Here is a 15,099-nt window from a genome sequence, read left to right on the forward strand (position 1 = left end):
ACCTGCTTCTAGTAGAATAATACATGGCTTGCTTTTCTTCAATAAATGATGGAGGTACGTCACATTTTAACCACAGATGTTAATCTCATGCTTCTTTTCAGATGACCTTAGATCTTGCAGTAACCCAACAAGGGAGCACCATGTCGACAACGCCGTCTCCAGGCGGAGGAAGTCCTCCCTTGGGAGCTTTGGACATTGTGGTACTGGTGCTCTATTTTGTCCTGGTCTTAGCTGTGGGCTTTTGGGTGAGTCCAAGTGAGGGAGGGGAGAGGAGGGGGGGGGGGGAGGGAGCAGGAGTTTCATTTGATCACTTCATTGTTCTCCTTGTGTTCTGTCATGTGTCTACTAGTCAATGTGGAAAACAAAGCGCAGCACAGTGGATGGCTACTTCCTGGCAGGGAAGAGCATGACCTGGTGGCCGGTGAGTTCAAACACCTTAAGAGGCATCCAGACTGACTTTGAACACTTTTTATCAATCTGTAAATATTTAGAATTCAAGGCCAAGTGGTTTCACTGAGCAAGACACAGTTTTCAGCCAACTTATTCCCTGACACCTACCAAGCCAAGCCCTGCCTTTTGAAGCCATACACTCTCAAAGTCAGAGACACCAAAGTAGAACGGACCAAAAACCCCACTGCATCTCATCCTCTTCTTGCAGGTTGGGGCCTCTCTGTTTTCCAGTAACATCGGCAGCGGACATCTTATCGGGTTGGCTGGATCCGGAGCAGCTGCGGGAATCGGGGCGATTGCCTACGAGTGGAATGTATGATGTGCCGAGACTCTTGGGGGCCTCGGGGTACTCAAGTGTTGCGTCCATGTTTTGCTGTGACAGGGAATTTTCATGGTGCTTCTGCTTGCGTGGATCTTCCTGCCCATTTATCTGGCCTCCGGGGTAAGCTGAGTCAACACCGACATGAATTTCATTGCATCATCACTTAGTGACACGTTTTCTGGTCGCTTCCTTCCAGGTGACAACTATGCCTGAGTATTTACAGAGGCGATACGGTGGCAGAAGAACGCATTTGTTCATGGCTGTCTTATACTTGTTTATTTACATCTTCACCAAGATGTCGGTATGACTTGGACCTTTACGTCTTCATTTGGCATGTCCAAGTGTGTATGATGCTCACTCTCTCTTGTCTGAGATGTCAGGTGGACATGTATGCTGGTGCATTGTTTATAAAGATGGCTTTGCAGTGGGACATCTACCTGGCGATCGTGCTCCTGCTGGCTATCACTGCACTCTACACCGTGGCAGGTCAGCCCACATTATTCATTTAATTGCATAAAATTAATGTTATTTTTAGTAAATAGTAACACAATTGTATGGCCAAGAGGCTTCCTGTAGTCTTTGAAAACTTTACTTGAATGTGTTGTCTTGTTCCTTCCTCAGGTGGTTTGGCTACTGTCATCTACACCGACGCCGCTCAAACGGTTATCATGCTGGCGGGAGCGCTCGTCCTAATGTGCTTTAGTAAGCGCATCCCAAACAATGACGCCACCTGTGTCATGGCATCTTTTCACATTGGCTCACTCTATTTTTGTGCTGCCGTTCAGGTTTTGCAGAGGTTGGAGGTTGGAATGCTCTGATGGAGGGCTACCTTAAGGCCATCCCGTCGGTTCGCGTGCCGAACACGACGTGCGGCATCCCCCGAGAGGACTCCTTCCACATATTCAGAGACCCAGTGGACTCTGACCTCCCGTGGCCTGGCGTCATCATCGGCATGTCCATTCCTTCCATGTGGTACTGGTGCTCTGATCAGGTCAGGTTTCTTCTATTTTTTTAAAAAATATGTAGCATCCTTCAAGGATCACTTCTAGAAACCTTGTTATTTTTGTCTTTTTAGTCTAATTGCTCCTTTTGGCTTATCAGTAAACTATGGAATTCATTGATTTCATCGTGTCATGCAGTAGCTATTCTAAAGAAATACACCACAACAAAAATGGCTTCGACTGCGTGTGTGGTTGTTATTTAGGTGATCGTGCAGCGCTCGTTGGCTGCCAAAACGCTGACCCATGCTAAAGGCGGCTCCCTGCTGGCTGCTTACCTCAAGCTTTTGCCTTTCTTTGCCATCATGTTGCCCGGCATGATCAGCAGGATACTTTACACAGGTGGGAAACATCAGCGGAGTACTCCAGTTGACCGTAGTTGCCTCTACCTTTTTTCAATTAAATGATGGAATAAGCATTTGGGTCCAAGAAAATCCAGAACGTTTCACATCCGTTTGCCCTTGACTAAAACTGTTTCCAGATGACGTAGCCTGTGCTGATCCAGAATTGTGCGAGCAGATCTGTGACAACCCAGTAGGATGTACCGACACGGCTTATGCCAGGCTGGTCTTGGAGCTTCTCCCCACAGGTGACATCCTGTCCTTTATTCAACCTCGGTATTCATATAAAATGCATGTTCATATGCATTCATAAAAATGCTGCATCTTCCAGGACTCCGAGGTCTGATGATGGCTGTGATGATTGCTGCGCTCGTCTCCTCGCTCACATCCGTCTTTAACAGCGCCAGCACCATTTTCACCATGGACCTGTGGAAGACGTACCGATCCGGGGCGTCCGAGTGGGAGCTTATGATCGTGGGCAGGTCCGTTTATCTTTTTATTCGTAGATATGGACCACACAATTGGATGTGAACTTTTTTGGACTGTAAAGTAAAATGACATGGATGGGTAATCAGTATTTTACTATGCGCACTGTCTGTTGGTAACCAAAACAGCAGCACCAAAAACATTCTGATAAGCAAATGTTTTACTTTCTAGGGTTTTTGTGCTCATTCTAGTGGTGGCGTCCATTTTGTGGATTCCCGTCATTCAAGCCAGTCAAGGGGGACAGCTGTTCATCTACATCCAGTCCATCAGCACCTACCTGCAGCCGCCCGTGTCCATCATCTTCCTCCTGGGCTGCTTCTGGACTAGGACTAACGAGAAGGTAGAGCAGTATGTGATTTAGAGCTGCGGATTTGGTTTCCGGAACCACCGTGTCACAATTCGAGAGAGCACCAATAGCTTGCTGACTCCATTGCTAATGTCGTTGAACTTTCCTCAGGCCGGGACCAAAGCACATGTTCCGAGCCAGTGGCGTAGCCGAGCCGGGGCGGCCCCCCGGTTAGGACTCCCTGCGCCCCGGTTGGAAAAAAATCGAGCTTTTTCGATTCTTCATTTTCATGCCGTTTTTTTCTTTCGGTCTTGCGCGAATGTGCTTGCGCTATTCTATGTGCGTGATGTTATCCATTCACCGTTTGCGTCCCGGACCCGGATGTTGTTTTAGCGATCAGCGAACGGCGTGGGTGATGTTCGATTTTTTTTCCTGTGGGTGCGCGCCCCTACTGGAAAAATTCCTGGCTACGCCACTGTTCCGAGCGTTGTTTTCTGCATGCCGGCAGGGTGCTTTCTGGGGCGTGGCCGTGGGCCTGACGATTGGCTGCGTCCGCATGCTGTTGGATTTTATCTACCCGGCTCCGCTGTGCTTCGAGCAAGACGACAGGCCCGCCGTGGTCAAATCGCTGCATTACCTCTACTTCTCCACGCTGCTGTCCTTCATCACACTCGTCGTGGTCGTGCTGGTCAGTCTGGCCACCGACAAACCCAAAGCCGAGCAGGTCAAAATGTTCCTTTATTTGTTGTGAATGCTGCTTTTGTGCGTGTTCGTTGATTGGAGAATGTTTTTATTTTATTTTAGATTGACCGTCTGACTTGGTTCACAAGGTTTGCCCCCGTGGAAGTCAAAGAGCAGAGCGTGGTGAAAGCGGGTCACGAGATGGTGGTCACGGAAAAGGCAGTTGACAGCACGAGGAAAGGTATAGTTTTCCATCTTTTTGACCTTGCTCCACTATCTGCTCATTTGCCATCTCCCCCAACTTCCAGAGTCTTCGGACCCGGGCTCCGGCTCGAGACGTCACTCACGGCTGGTGTCTGCTCTCTACTGGCTGTGCGGGATGGAACGACAGTCTGACAAGGCAGAGAAAAGACCCGTGACGCCCATGGCCCCCGACCTCAGTCAACTAAAAGAAAATCCAGGTCTGAAAAAGTTGGTGAACGCCAATGTCGTCATTTGCCTCTCTGTGGCCGTGTTCATCATCAGCTACTGGGCTTGAGGGGCTGCCATGCTCCTCAAAAGGTGTTGCTTTTCTCGGGACATTAGAGATTTTTGCATTCCAAGAGAAACGGCAAGTGACAAAAGTACGGCCAGGTTTGTTTTTCTGCAGCAAGATGATGATCACATAAGTGCAGCCCAGGCCACAATGTGAAAGTCAGAAGTATCCTACATGATTGTTTTGATATGTAAATACATGAAAAAAAGAAAAAAAATGACAAGATTGTAAAACTTTAATCATCACAAGTCATGGGGCAGCGGTCTCACGTTTCAATATTACTAGTAAAAAGGTGAAGATTGGCAACGATATGAAAACGTTGGGCTATATTTGGTCAAAGCTTTGAAATATTGGAGCACAGTTGGTCATTACCAACCATTGTCAATATCGATTTTTAAATATAAATCATTTTTTGGACCAAATAACGAATATATCCTCAAAGCAATTAAAAATGTCACAAATCAGTCCCCAAAATATACAATAAACCAAATATAAACAAGACAGTCGGTGCACAATATTGCACGTTGGTCAACAACCGGCACGACACAAGCCAAAACAGCACCTCGTTTTCATCCCCTTTCCGTTTTGCTCTGTCTTTGTTCCACGCAATTTCACTCGCACTTGGCTGCCGTGTTAAATAGATTCACAGAAAAAAAGCCTTGGGATCAAGCCTGCCATCAGATTGTCAGAAATGCGTTCCTAAGGTGTTGAGCGGAACCTGGCGGCGCTCACAGCGAGGTGCTCTCCGTGTGTGCGTCGAGTGGCGGCGGCAGGGTGGCGGGCAGCGCCGCTTGCGGGCTCGCTACCATCCCCGGGATCCAAACTCGTCTGGCCCCCTTCAGATCCAGGTCGCCGTCTGCACGGGGCCGTAGGGGAAAAGGTCAGATATGAGCGCGCCCACAAATTGGTACTCTTGATGTACACTTTAAGACACTAAGGACTCCTTCAGCGTGGTGCCTCTAATTACGAGTGGTTCACGTTTTTGGAGATGCCAGCCGTTGGTCTTGAAGGCATTGCTGATTTTATTGTGGTCATACCTGTCATGTCCATTGAGACTAAAATGTGATTTATTTATTTTTTTGGGGGGGGGGGAGTCCTTGGAGTACATGTAAAGTGTGGCACATGATCAGTGCTACATAGAATAGGCACAGTTGTTTTTTTGTTTTTGTTTAGTCACACCCAAGGTCGATGTTAGTTTGTCTGGACAGCAGCAATTGACACATACACATCACACCGGATGGATTTCTATCTATTGTATCTTAACGACACGCTGTTAGGATTTCCCAGACACCCTCCCTCCCTCACACACCTGCACCCACACACACAAACACATGCAGGCAAACCAGGCGCATCAGCCAGTCGGAGTCTTACCAACGCCTGCCTTACAAGGCCCGCCACCTCAGACATCTGCAATGTTAGACACACACACACTTCACGTCACCAGTCACAGTGAAACCCAAAAGGCAGACAGTAAAAGAAAAAGGATGCTGAAAATGTCACTCAGCCAAGCGCCACATCCGAACCAACACGTAGTTTAGAACTCGGGCTGACGTCGGCAAATTCTTATTGGTTCTTAAGTTTAAAAAAATGACTTTATATAAAACTGTTTGTAAAATTGATGAATGAAAATACATCATACTAATTTAGTCACATGTTTTTCTTAATGAATCTAAAAGTAGACTCGGAATTACCCCGCACCACCACCGATTTTTATTTCCCAATTTTTGAACTGCCAATTGATAGCGAGATAGAACCGCTAGGTAGAGGCGCCTTACCTGTGACGATCTTGGACGAGGAGCCGACGAGGCCGTTGCAGCTGTCGTTGCTGACAGCCGGTTGAGGCGGAGGCGGCATGTTAGGCCGGGGCCGTGGCTTGGGTGCCGGCCGGGCGGGACGGGGAAGCGAGCCGTAGTGGTACGCGGGTGTCTGGGAGTGGGCGCCGTCGTGAGGTGGCGTGTCGGGCGGCGTGGGCGTCCTGGGCGGCGACGGCGGCTCCCCCGGTACCAACGCTTGGGGCGGCTGCGGGGGAGGGTGGCTGGGAGCCTGGATGGGGCTTTCTTTGCCCGAGTGGCGCCTGGGATTGACGGCGGGATTGTGAAGGGACCCCGGCGTTTGGCTGGCAGGCTGAGAGGCGAAAGGACTGGCTTGTTTGGGTGGTGCCGGCGCCTGTTTCTTGGTCCCTGGAAAAAGGAACATATTGCATTTCAAGTATCAACTGTGTTTCCTCAGCCTGTGCATCAACTCGACTTTTTGTTTTTTGTCTGTAGTTCTAATGCACGGGCTCCCTCTAGTGGTATCTCATTTGCCTGAGAGAATTGTTTATTTTGACTTTACTTCCAATATGAGATCTGCTCATTCAATGCACATTCAATGCAGAAGTACGGCTCATTACACACTTCCGGTTTGAAAAAAGGAACGGTGTATTTTTGAGGTGGCTGTGTGGCTGTGTTAATTCAAATTGTGCAGACATTTTGGGGCACTGTGCGGGGAAACAACATTACATGCTGCTCGTCTTACCTCTGCGGACCATGTGAGGGCTGGGGCCTCTGGATCCACTCTGGGAATGCGACGTTCCCGCTGTAAGCTGAGCTGAACCATTCCTCTGCGGAGGCGGTGTGGACGTGAGCTCCCGAGCCGGGCTGCGGGCATAGAACGGCTCCAAATCATTTTCAAAGGGCCATGTAATTGGACTGGCCAGACATTTCCAATTTGCTGGCTTTTGACAAACGCAAAGAGGCGAGGGCGAGTTGGGCACGTCGGATTGCTTGAGAGCAAGCGGCATTGCGTGGGGATATGTGGCTAGCTCGCTCCTTACCTGCTCTCCTCCACGCCCGCCTGGGAGACCAAGTGAGGTAGCGCGGCAGCAAGCCGGCCCCCGGCACCTGCGCTGCCGGGCTCGATCTCCATGGCGGCAGTTAGGGGCTCAAAGCAGGCGGGACCCCCGCCTTCCTGGTGGGGCACTGGCGGTTGCAAGTTGGGCGAGCTTAGCTGTGGCTGCTTTCTAATGGTGGTGCCGGCTCTACGTGGGCTTGCCTCCGGAGGTTTGTTAACAGTGCTACGGAAGGGAGTGAGGGGGCGGGGGAGGGGGGAGGGTGGTTCAAGAGGCAGAGGGGCAAACCACACACACAAATTTTAAGAAAATTCCCAGGAGAGCTCAAGAGGAACAGAAAGCCAAGGGCAGACATAGCCGAGCCCTCAGAAAGCAGAACTCGACATGAACATGAAAGGAAGCAACGTGGCTGCACGAGACGAGACAGATGGCGGGCGGGAAGCCAACACATGACCAGCAACCTGCAGTCAGACCCAAGCTTTAATTGCAAGAGTACACAATGGGAGGAGTTCAGAACACAAATTGCCACATCGACAAAATGTCTTTTGGAGAGAATCAAGATGATTCTCCAAAAAGATAGGGGCTACTTTGGACTAGAGCACAGGCTGAACCTTTGGACAGGGCTGCTGTCGGGTGACCGTGATGGAGTCGTCAGCCACTATGTAGTGGGCCGACACCGCCGGGGCCCGCCAATCCTGCCCGCTGGCTGTCTTGGACCGGGACGGGAGGGGAAGCGGCAGGCTGAGGTTGGCGCGAGACAGGTACCTGTCTTTGCGGGGAGACTGCGTGTCCCCGTCTTGCCCCACCAGGCTGCCGGGGCGCTTCCTGTCCGGTTCGCCGTCCGACGTGGATGGGTGGGTGGGCATGGCGAACATGCCTGACACATTGAAGTCCATTTCTGTGTGGAAGAAACCAAGCAGCCAAGCAAATTTAGTTCAGCAACATTATGTCAATTAGGGCTGGAAAAAAAGTCTACTTGTGTTTGTATTTTGTTCCCTGAGCTACTTTTCAGCAAGAAAATGTTTTATGAATCATTACCTTCAGGAAAGAACCAATCAGCGTGCTGGATGATGGGCTCAATGATAGCGACCACATGGACCGACGTCGCTGCCGCCATTTCGGCCAGAGTCCTGTGGGAAACGAGGCGCAAGTTCAATGGCCGGCGAAGACCAAGCGAGGCGAGTGCGCGGGTGCTTGCGCCGTGCCCTCACCCCTCCATCTTTGCCCACAGCAGGTTGGGGCCCAGCACAATGGCGATGTTGCTGGGAGACATTTTGTTGATGTCGCAGTTTTGAGCCAGTCTGGCCAGAAACTTCACCAGATACCTGTAAGCATTCCTTATTATTTAGATGATTTTCCCACATTGGGTTGAGCACATCAACGCTGAGCACACCTACCTAAAGTTGGCTTTGTGAGTCTTTGGCAAACGGTCACATGTCACCCACAAAGCCTGAAGTCGCTTGTCAGGGTCAGACACACTGAAACATGTGTGCACACAGTTAGCGGAATCATATCCTGGGCACACACACCTTCAGCTGTGTGCGTCGTCTTACTTGGACGCCTGCGTCCACTCGTCATACAGGCCAAAGGTCATGAGAGGTTCAGGAAGTTCCCTGAGGTAGGACTTCAGGGCTCCTGTGTACAAAGTGATCCATTATTGGGGAGAGGGGAAAAAAAAAAAAAACACGACTGGGAGCAGATCATGGTTTTGCGGTCATCACCGGCGACGGCGTGAGGGTCCGAGTAGAACTCTTCGAGCTGGGACGTCGAACAGTCCAATGCGGCTTTCAGCTTTTTTAGTTTGGAAGCTCCCGCTGCTATTCTGAACAGACCCTACAGAGCGAAACCGCAAAATGTGAGTTAGCGTAGCGACTTGCTAAACAACAATCACAAATTGAGAGTTACCGCAGCGACTTGCAAAAACAATCACAGACCCCCCACCTCTTCCCTCATCCCGGTCTCCAGAAGCATCATGACGCAGGCTTCGATGGGCAGCGCAATGTCTCGGTTACTCCGCTTCAGATGCTCCTCCAGGGCGGTGCCGAATGCCGGCTTCTCCGTCCAGGACTCTGAAGACAAAGGTGCCGACCGAACGTTTATGCGCTTGTTTCCTCTTTGAAATGCCTCGCTGCTCACCTTGCTGCAACTGAATATTCGGTATCGCTTCCTCCAGAGCTGCCAAAGACCTTCTGTGGTACTCGGCCTGGGCCTCCAATAACTGCCGACATAGGCGAGCACCAATGTGGTTCACTTTGCTCGTTCATCTCATCATCAGGTCGTGTACCCACCATGAGATAGTAGCGAGCGTAGTCGCCTTCTTTGGACGCAAAGTTGTACATGTCTGCCGATAGCTGGTCCTGCAGGAAAAGTGTTCGCAGACGTTGTGGACAAAATGGCATTGTCATTTTATTTAGAGCAGTGGAAACCTACTTTACATATTTCCACTTTGTTCAGAGCTTCGTCCATCTCGTCCTTGAGGGAGTCCACCTTAGCCGCCATGGCCGGGTTGCTGGACTTGGTCGCTTGGTACCACCTGCACCACAATCGATTTTTACCCTCAACAAATTGGACCAAATGATGAATTTTCAAATGTGCTGAACCAGTACCAAAATGTCATGCTTTCTTATTTCTCTATTTAATGGTCTCTTGATTTAATGCCCCATTAGAACCAGACTAATTATCTTATTTCCACGTGAATTCGCTTTGAGGCAGAGTTAAGTTCCGTTTGGGCTCATCGGCTGTAATGCTGCAAGAAGAACCGAACGCCAACCTGGTCTTTGCCGAGTCGTAGTCCAGGACCAGTTTGGCCAGTTGCTTCCTCTGTTTCAGTATGTTGGGAATCTCAACCTATGAGAATTCAAGTTTCAGCAATGTGAGCAGAATCAGGACCCCCATCCCCCAGCAGGTGTGGTACCTCGGCCAGCGTGTTGAGAGGCTCCAGAATGTCTCTTTCGATCTGCACCTCGTGCTGCATCAGCTCGCTGGCCAACCTGCCCTCGGCTTCGCCGCACACGTCCATCATCTTGCTGCTTGTACACGCGTTGCATTCAAGACAAAATGCAAACATTTGCAATTTGGGGTCACGACAAGGTGGACGCGGCTCACCTGATCAGACTTTCATCGCCCAGCTGCGACCCGCCCTCCTGCATGGCCTGAGACAGCGTCGTCAAGGGCAACTTTTTCTAAAGACACAACTTGGAAGCTCATGATTTTGCTCAGCCAATCAAAGTGCGCTAGCAATGGGTTTTGTTTTTCCATTTTGCTTTCTTCAAATATATATTTTTTTTAATGAAAGAAATGACTGCTGCTTTGTTATCCGACTCACGTGTCGCTTCTCTGTGTCTGTGCCCAGCTGACCCTGCAGGCAGGACACCAGCCTCTTGTACGTGTTGTGCGACATCAAGCGCACCAGCTCCATGCGCCTCTCGATCTGATCACACACACACGCGTGCGCGCCCCGCCCTGGTCAGTGTTTTTATTTGGAGTAGATCCATCTTAGAAAGGAAGTATGTTTTTTTTCAACAAATGCTTATTTGTTCTGCCTTTGGAGTTTCTTTTTGAACTTTGAAAAGCGCATTTGCAAAAGATGCCATCGCACTTCCTCTTCCTGCCTGCACATAAACAAGCAGGGCGCCTCATTGGCTGAGAGATTCCCATCTTTGACTCTCTCGTCATCCCATTTTCACGTCTCCCATTTGACATAGTTTTTTTCCCCCAGACGCAAATGAACGCCGCTGTCTGGATCCAATTGATTAGCTCATCATTCCGCCTCGTCCGCGGCCGGCTCAGATTTCCACACTGCAATCGAGCTCTTTGACAGGAAAAAAAAAAAGAAAAAAAAAAGAATCCAGGCCATGTGGGGATCAGACATGATCCCACAACTTTGGATGTTTTTAACGGTCCTGGCTGTTTTGATTGTGGAATGCACTACCTTGTAATCCTCGTCACTCTTTTCTAACAAAGTAACCTTCCGCAGAAAGTCAAACAAGTTCTAACTTGTACTTCAACCTGCACGTTCCTCCGCCGGAAGGAGTTGTAACCCACGTTGGCGAGGAAAACGTTGAATATTGGGCATATTCAGCAAGCAGGCAGGCAGATGAGCGCCGTTCTCCACAAAGATGTTGCTCCGCATGAAAACTTCCAACAAGAACCCGCACTTGCTTTTTACACCTGAGGAATAGTTTTGAAACGTCAGTCCATGTCTTGTCAGGTCTTGACCTGCCTCAACACAACTTGTTGAGAACATCTCCAAACAAGTCTGCCAGATCTCCAAAGTCTGCCCATGTAACTCCCATTTTGCGTGTTCCCTTTGTTTTAGGCTTCGGTAACAAACTTGCAGTCACTTAGAGAGTCCCGGCGGTCGTTTGATTGTCTTGTAGACTCACTTTTCTCCTTTCAACACCAGCGGCGTCTTCTCTGTCATATCGTGCATCCTTTTTGCTATTTTGCGGGGTCATGTGACATTGCCGCACGGGCAATTTAACAATTGACAAAACTTAAGCGCGATCCCGCTAGCCGCAGTCCTCGAGTAGGTGAGCTGTCCAAAGGTTGACAAGATGGCCAACTGGTTTCCACCCTCAACAGCCCGAGGAGCCGTGAGGAGAAACGGAGCCGGTGACCTCGCACATATTTTATTTCTCACTCACTTTGCTCCGTTCGTCAGTCCGAGCGAGAACAGCTTGACGACCTAGCCTTCAATTTCAAATCATCTTCTTTCATGTGGCCAAGCGCTGCTCTACTTTCCGTCCCCGCCCCCAACATTTGAAGCTAGCACCACATTGCCTTTGGTGGAAAGCCGCCAGCCACGTCTCCTCCCCCCACTAGTCGTCAAACTCAATTCAACTTGGGCTGAGGGAAGATGATGACTTGAGCAGAAGGCCTCGTACTGTCGTTTGCTGTCCACTAGTAATGACATCAGTGTTGACGGGCTCAGCTAACAGCCCGTTTTCTGGGTTGGGTCATGTGATGTTACCACGCCAGCAAAAGGGGCTTCTGGACAGCCCAGCTTGCGATGGCAACAGTAAATATTGATAAAAAACACTGCAGTGGGCCTTCATTTATGATGGTGAAATTGGCATGGCCCAAGTATTTACCTGCAGGAGGTCATCACTCAGCACCTCGGTCTTCTCGGCCCTGGCGAGAGAAAAATTGCACTCATGGTCAAAATGCAGGCAACGTCAACAGCAGTACGAAACAATACAAAATGTTCTTGTCTTGAATTGAATTCTGCAAGACTTGGCATGCTGCAAACGAGCGCAAACTTCCAAATGGAGTTCAACCTGTCTTTTTGTGTACACAGCAGAATGTGAGCCGCTCATCACACGATCTCACTTGAGCAGAATAATAATGCGCACAGTCAAACCATGTGTTTACTCGAGCGACTCAGCGGAAACTCGTTTCTGTGAAGGCGCTGTGAGATTCCTCCGTCGTGTCCCAACAGACGCGTCCCGTTGTGTCACTGTGTTTGTTATGGCAACACGAAGTGAGCGCCGGAGGTCGCCAAGGGGCACGTCTGAGTCTCAAGCACTCCATTCAAAACAATCATACTCATAAACTTCTTTTCTCTAGTTGTCTAATTGTCTTGTATTTGGTGTGTCAAATATCCCGGCCTGTGAGCTTCTCCTTTTCAAAAATCGGTGTCTAATCATGACTGTTGTCCGACTTTTCAAAAATCAAAGTCTCATCATGACTGTCGTCCGACTGGAAGGAAAGCCTTCAGTTCACAAGTTGTACATCGGACATGTTGCCCAGACAACAAACGTCTTATGAGTGAAATTAGAATGCGAACAGCAAGCATCTGCCTCTTCAATTTGAGATCCAAAACAGAGTTTTCTTGCCGGATGGCTCTTTAAGCTCCAAAACGGCTTTGTTTCAGAAGCATGACCCCAACGAGCACACCAACCAGGCAACAAGCACACAAAACTTAAAAGGCATGGCGTGTGTGTGTGACCACAACATGGAACTCATGTTTCCATTCCAGTCTCACTCATTTACACAACCCCACCCCTCTCCCCAAAATGCTTACTCCACACAAACCCTCTGTGGCCAAGTGAGCCTGCCTGAAAGGCACATCACAGGGGACACAAATTCATCGAAGAGTTCCACTGTGGGTTTACTGCAGGGCAAAGCCTCAGTGGGTGTGTCTCATATTTTCAGCCTGCTTGTGGGGAAGGGGCTTCTCACTCAATCATCACATCGCCACAATTGTAGCATCACTCCACCGACTTGTCATTTTTGCTTCAAGTAGGCCTGGCTCCGAGCTAGTTCTAGGCTTGGAAGTGACGTCGTCTCCTCCAACCTTTTATCGATTCATTTTATTTTCCTTCTGTTGTGTAAAGATGGACGTCAGGCATGTTTGATTTCACAAGTCTTTGCGGCGATGTGATGCAATAGATGAGCACCAACAAAACCAGAAACAAAAAAAACACTTTGTGACGGTTTGATCTGCTGGGTGGGTTTCTGAGAAAGTTATCAGGGTTAGGTAGGTTTGGTGAAGGGGTTCAAAGAATTTATGGGGACTCTATGCATCTGTTGATACCTCGGTACCGAGGAAGGTAGTTGGCTGCTTAGTATTGGTGGGTGGGGCTTTTTGAGAGTGCCTAGGTCGGCAGATAGTTATCTTTCGGTAGGTCGCTGGAAGAGCGCCTGGGTAGGGTCAAGAACTGCACAACCTCGATGATGAACACATTGTTGTGCCGTCATACAGGCGATATTAAATGGGTAATGCGGTTGGATTCGTGTACAGGCTCCCATTATTCTTTTACAGGTAGCCCGTTACTTTTTACATGCAGTCATTAAACCAATCGAGTAGGAATTAAGAAGACAGCACTCGAACCTTGTTGAAGAATTCAGCATGAATTCGTTTGCACGAGACTGTTGAGAAAGCTTCCCCGCTCGCCCACCCACGTTTAAGAGCGACAGAGTGACGTATAAAGTGGCAAATGTTCTTTTTTTTGTACATCAAAGCTGGGCGTTCGTTTTCTGCCACGAAAGCGTCTAATAGAAAGTGTCGGTTACATGCTGGCGTTGGCTTGTAACGTCCTTCTAAATCCGAACAACTCACCTCCCGACTGTTTGGTTGGCCAGTTGCCTCATCCGGTTGAACTGTTTCTTCATGTTGCTCGCCCGCTTGCTTCCACTTTAAATGAAACCACCTAAAAAAGGGCAATGGCACCTCCACGGAACTCTTCCTCTCTATGTGGCTCCGAAAAAAAGTTGGGCTAGGTCGGAGCCATTGTGCTTTGGAGGAAAAAAACTGCACAGACGCCCAAATCGTCTTCGAATTCTCCAAAATGAAGGACTTTAGAATAAACAGAAGCAGCTAACATAAAGTGGCGCAACTTCTGTCTCGACCAGCTGACAGCAAGCCATCGAGCCCAAGGAGAGACGAAAAAGTTGTGGGCTGGTTCGTTATAGCCACTGAGAGCGCACAAGGAGGAAGTGACTCGACTTTCCTACTGTACCGCACGCGCACGCACGCACACACACACTCACACACACACACACACACACACACACACACACACGTGATACCTCCGCACTTGAAAGACGCTTCATTAGGTACACCTCCTCCACGGCTCGTCATAGTCAGAATTGGTGTGGAAACTTGCTGCCTTTGCAAACATGTTATAAGGCTGACGTTTGGATCACACTGCCACTGAGGTGTTAACTTTTAAATTTTATTTTAAAACAAAGGATGTCAAATAAGAATTCATAAATTATAAAATGTATTTTTGTTTTTCCTTCTCGGCCGTTGTAACTGTTATTTACAGAGAGTCAATTTCTCCTATATGCTAGAAATGTAAAACTTTTAACAAACTACCAACAAAGCACATATTGCTGGTCAAAAAACGATAACATATTTTTTTAATCAGAGATGCAATTTAACTTTTGTAGATGTATTTGCACCGATTTTGAATCTGCCCTCGTTTTTTCTCTTCCACATCGTTTTCATAATAATATAATAACACTAATATTTTTTAAATATTTATGAATTAAATTAGGTTCAGCAACGGGTGAATTTGTCTAACGTTGTAGCTATAAATTACATCATATTTATAGGTCAAACCTAAAAACATAAAATAGAATAATTCAAAAACTTGATGTGCTATTTTCAAAACATTGTCCAACATTTTCCAGACACTTAAAACCATCTTTGACTCAAATTTGC

At 48.6% G+C, this 15,099-nt stretch overlaps 2 protein-coding genes across 5 annotated transcripts; one reads left to right on the forward strand and one right to left on the reverse strand.

Annotated features, from left to right (window-relative positions):
• The first annotated feature begins 101 nt into the window (after positions 1-101).
• slc5a11 (solute carrier family 5 member 11) lies at positions 102-4,349 on the forward strand. Its single transcript, XM_061303295.1, has 15 exons — positions 102-245; positions 350-421; positions 659-763; positions 833-892; positions 969-1,073; positions 1,153-1,258; positions 1,394-1,474; positions 1,558-1,763; positions 1,977-2,112; positions 2,252-2,359; positions 2,443-2,593; positions 2,769-2,937; positions 3,392-3,607; positions 3,688-3,805; positions 3,873-4,349. The coding sequence occupies exons 1-15, from the start codon at positions 102-104 to the stop codon at positions 4,100-4,102; spliced, it is 2,007 nt and encodes a 668-aa protein (XP_061159279.1). The 3' UTR covers positions 4,103-4,349.
• Positions 4,317-14,404, reverse strand: arhgap17b (Rho GTPase activating protein 17b). Of its 4 annotated transcripts, XM_061303293.1 has the most exons (21): positions 13,993-14,404; positions 12,023-12,062; positions 10,255-10,359; positions 10,035-10,111; positions 9,844-9,955; positions 9,700-9,776; positions 9,360-9,462; positions 9,218-9,286; positions 9,066-9,147; positions 8,871-8,998; positions 8,651-8,762; positions 8,483-8,564; positions 8,327-8,407; positions 8,141-8,254; positions 7,968-8,059; positions 7,695-7,827; positions 6,915-7,154; positions 6,617-6,738; positions 5,875-6,279; positions 5,471-5,506; positions 4,317-4,955 (listed from the first exon to the last, which is right to left on the reverse strand). In XM_061303293.1, the coding sequence occupies exons 1-20, from the start codon at positions 14,043-14,045 to the stop codon at positions 5,499-5,501; spliced, it is 2,235 nt and encodes a 744-aa protein (XP_061159277.1). In that variant the 5' UTR covers positions 14,046-14,404; the 3' UTR covers positions 4,317-4,955; positions 5,471-5,498. The 4 variants fall into 4 exon arrangements, with proteins under 4 accessions (XP_061159277.1, XP_061159275.1, XP_061159278.1 ...); XM_061303291.1 differs by lacking the exon at positions 5,471-5,506; XM_061303294.1 differs by lacking the exons at positions 5,471-5,506; positions 6,915-7,154.
• Between the last annotated feature and the right edge of the window lie 695 nt (positions 14,405-15,099).

Source organism: Syngnathus typhle, linkage group LG17 (genome assembly GCF_033458585.1).
Source record: "Syngnathus typhle isolate RoL2023-S1 ecotype Sweden linkage group LG17, RoL_Styp_1.0, whole genome shotgun sequence".
NCBI lineage: Eukaryota > Metazoa > Chordata > Actinopteri > Syngnathiformes > Syngnathidae > Syngnathus > Syngnathus typhle.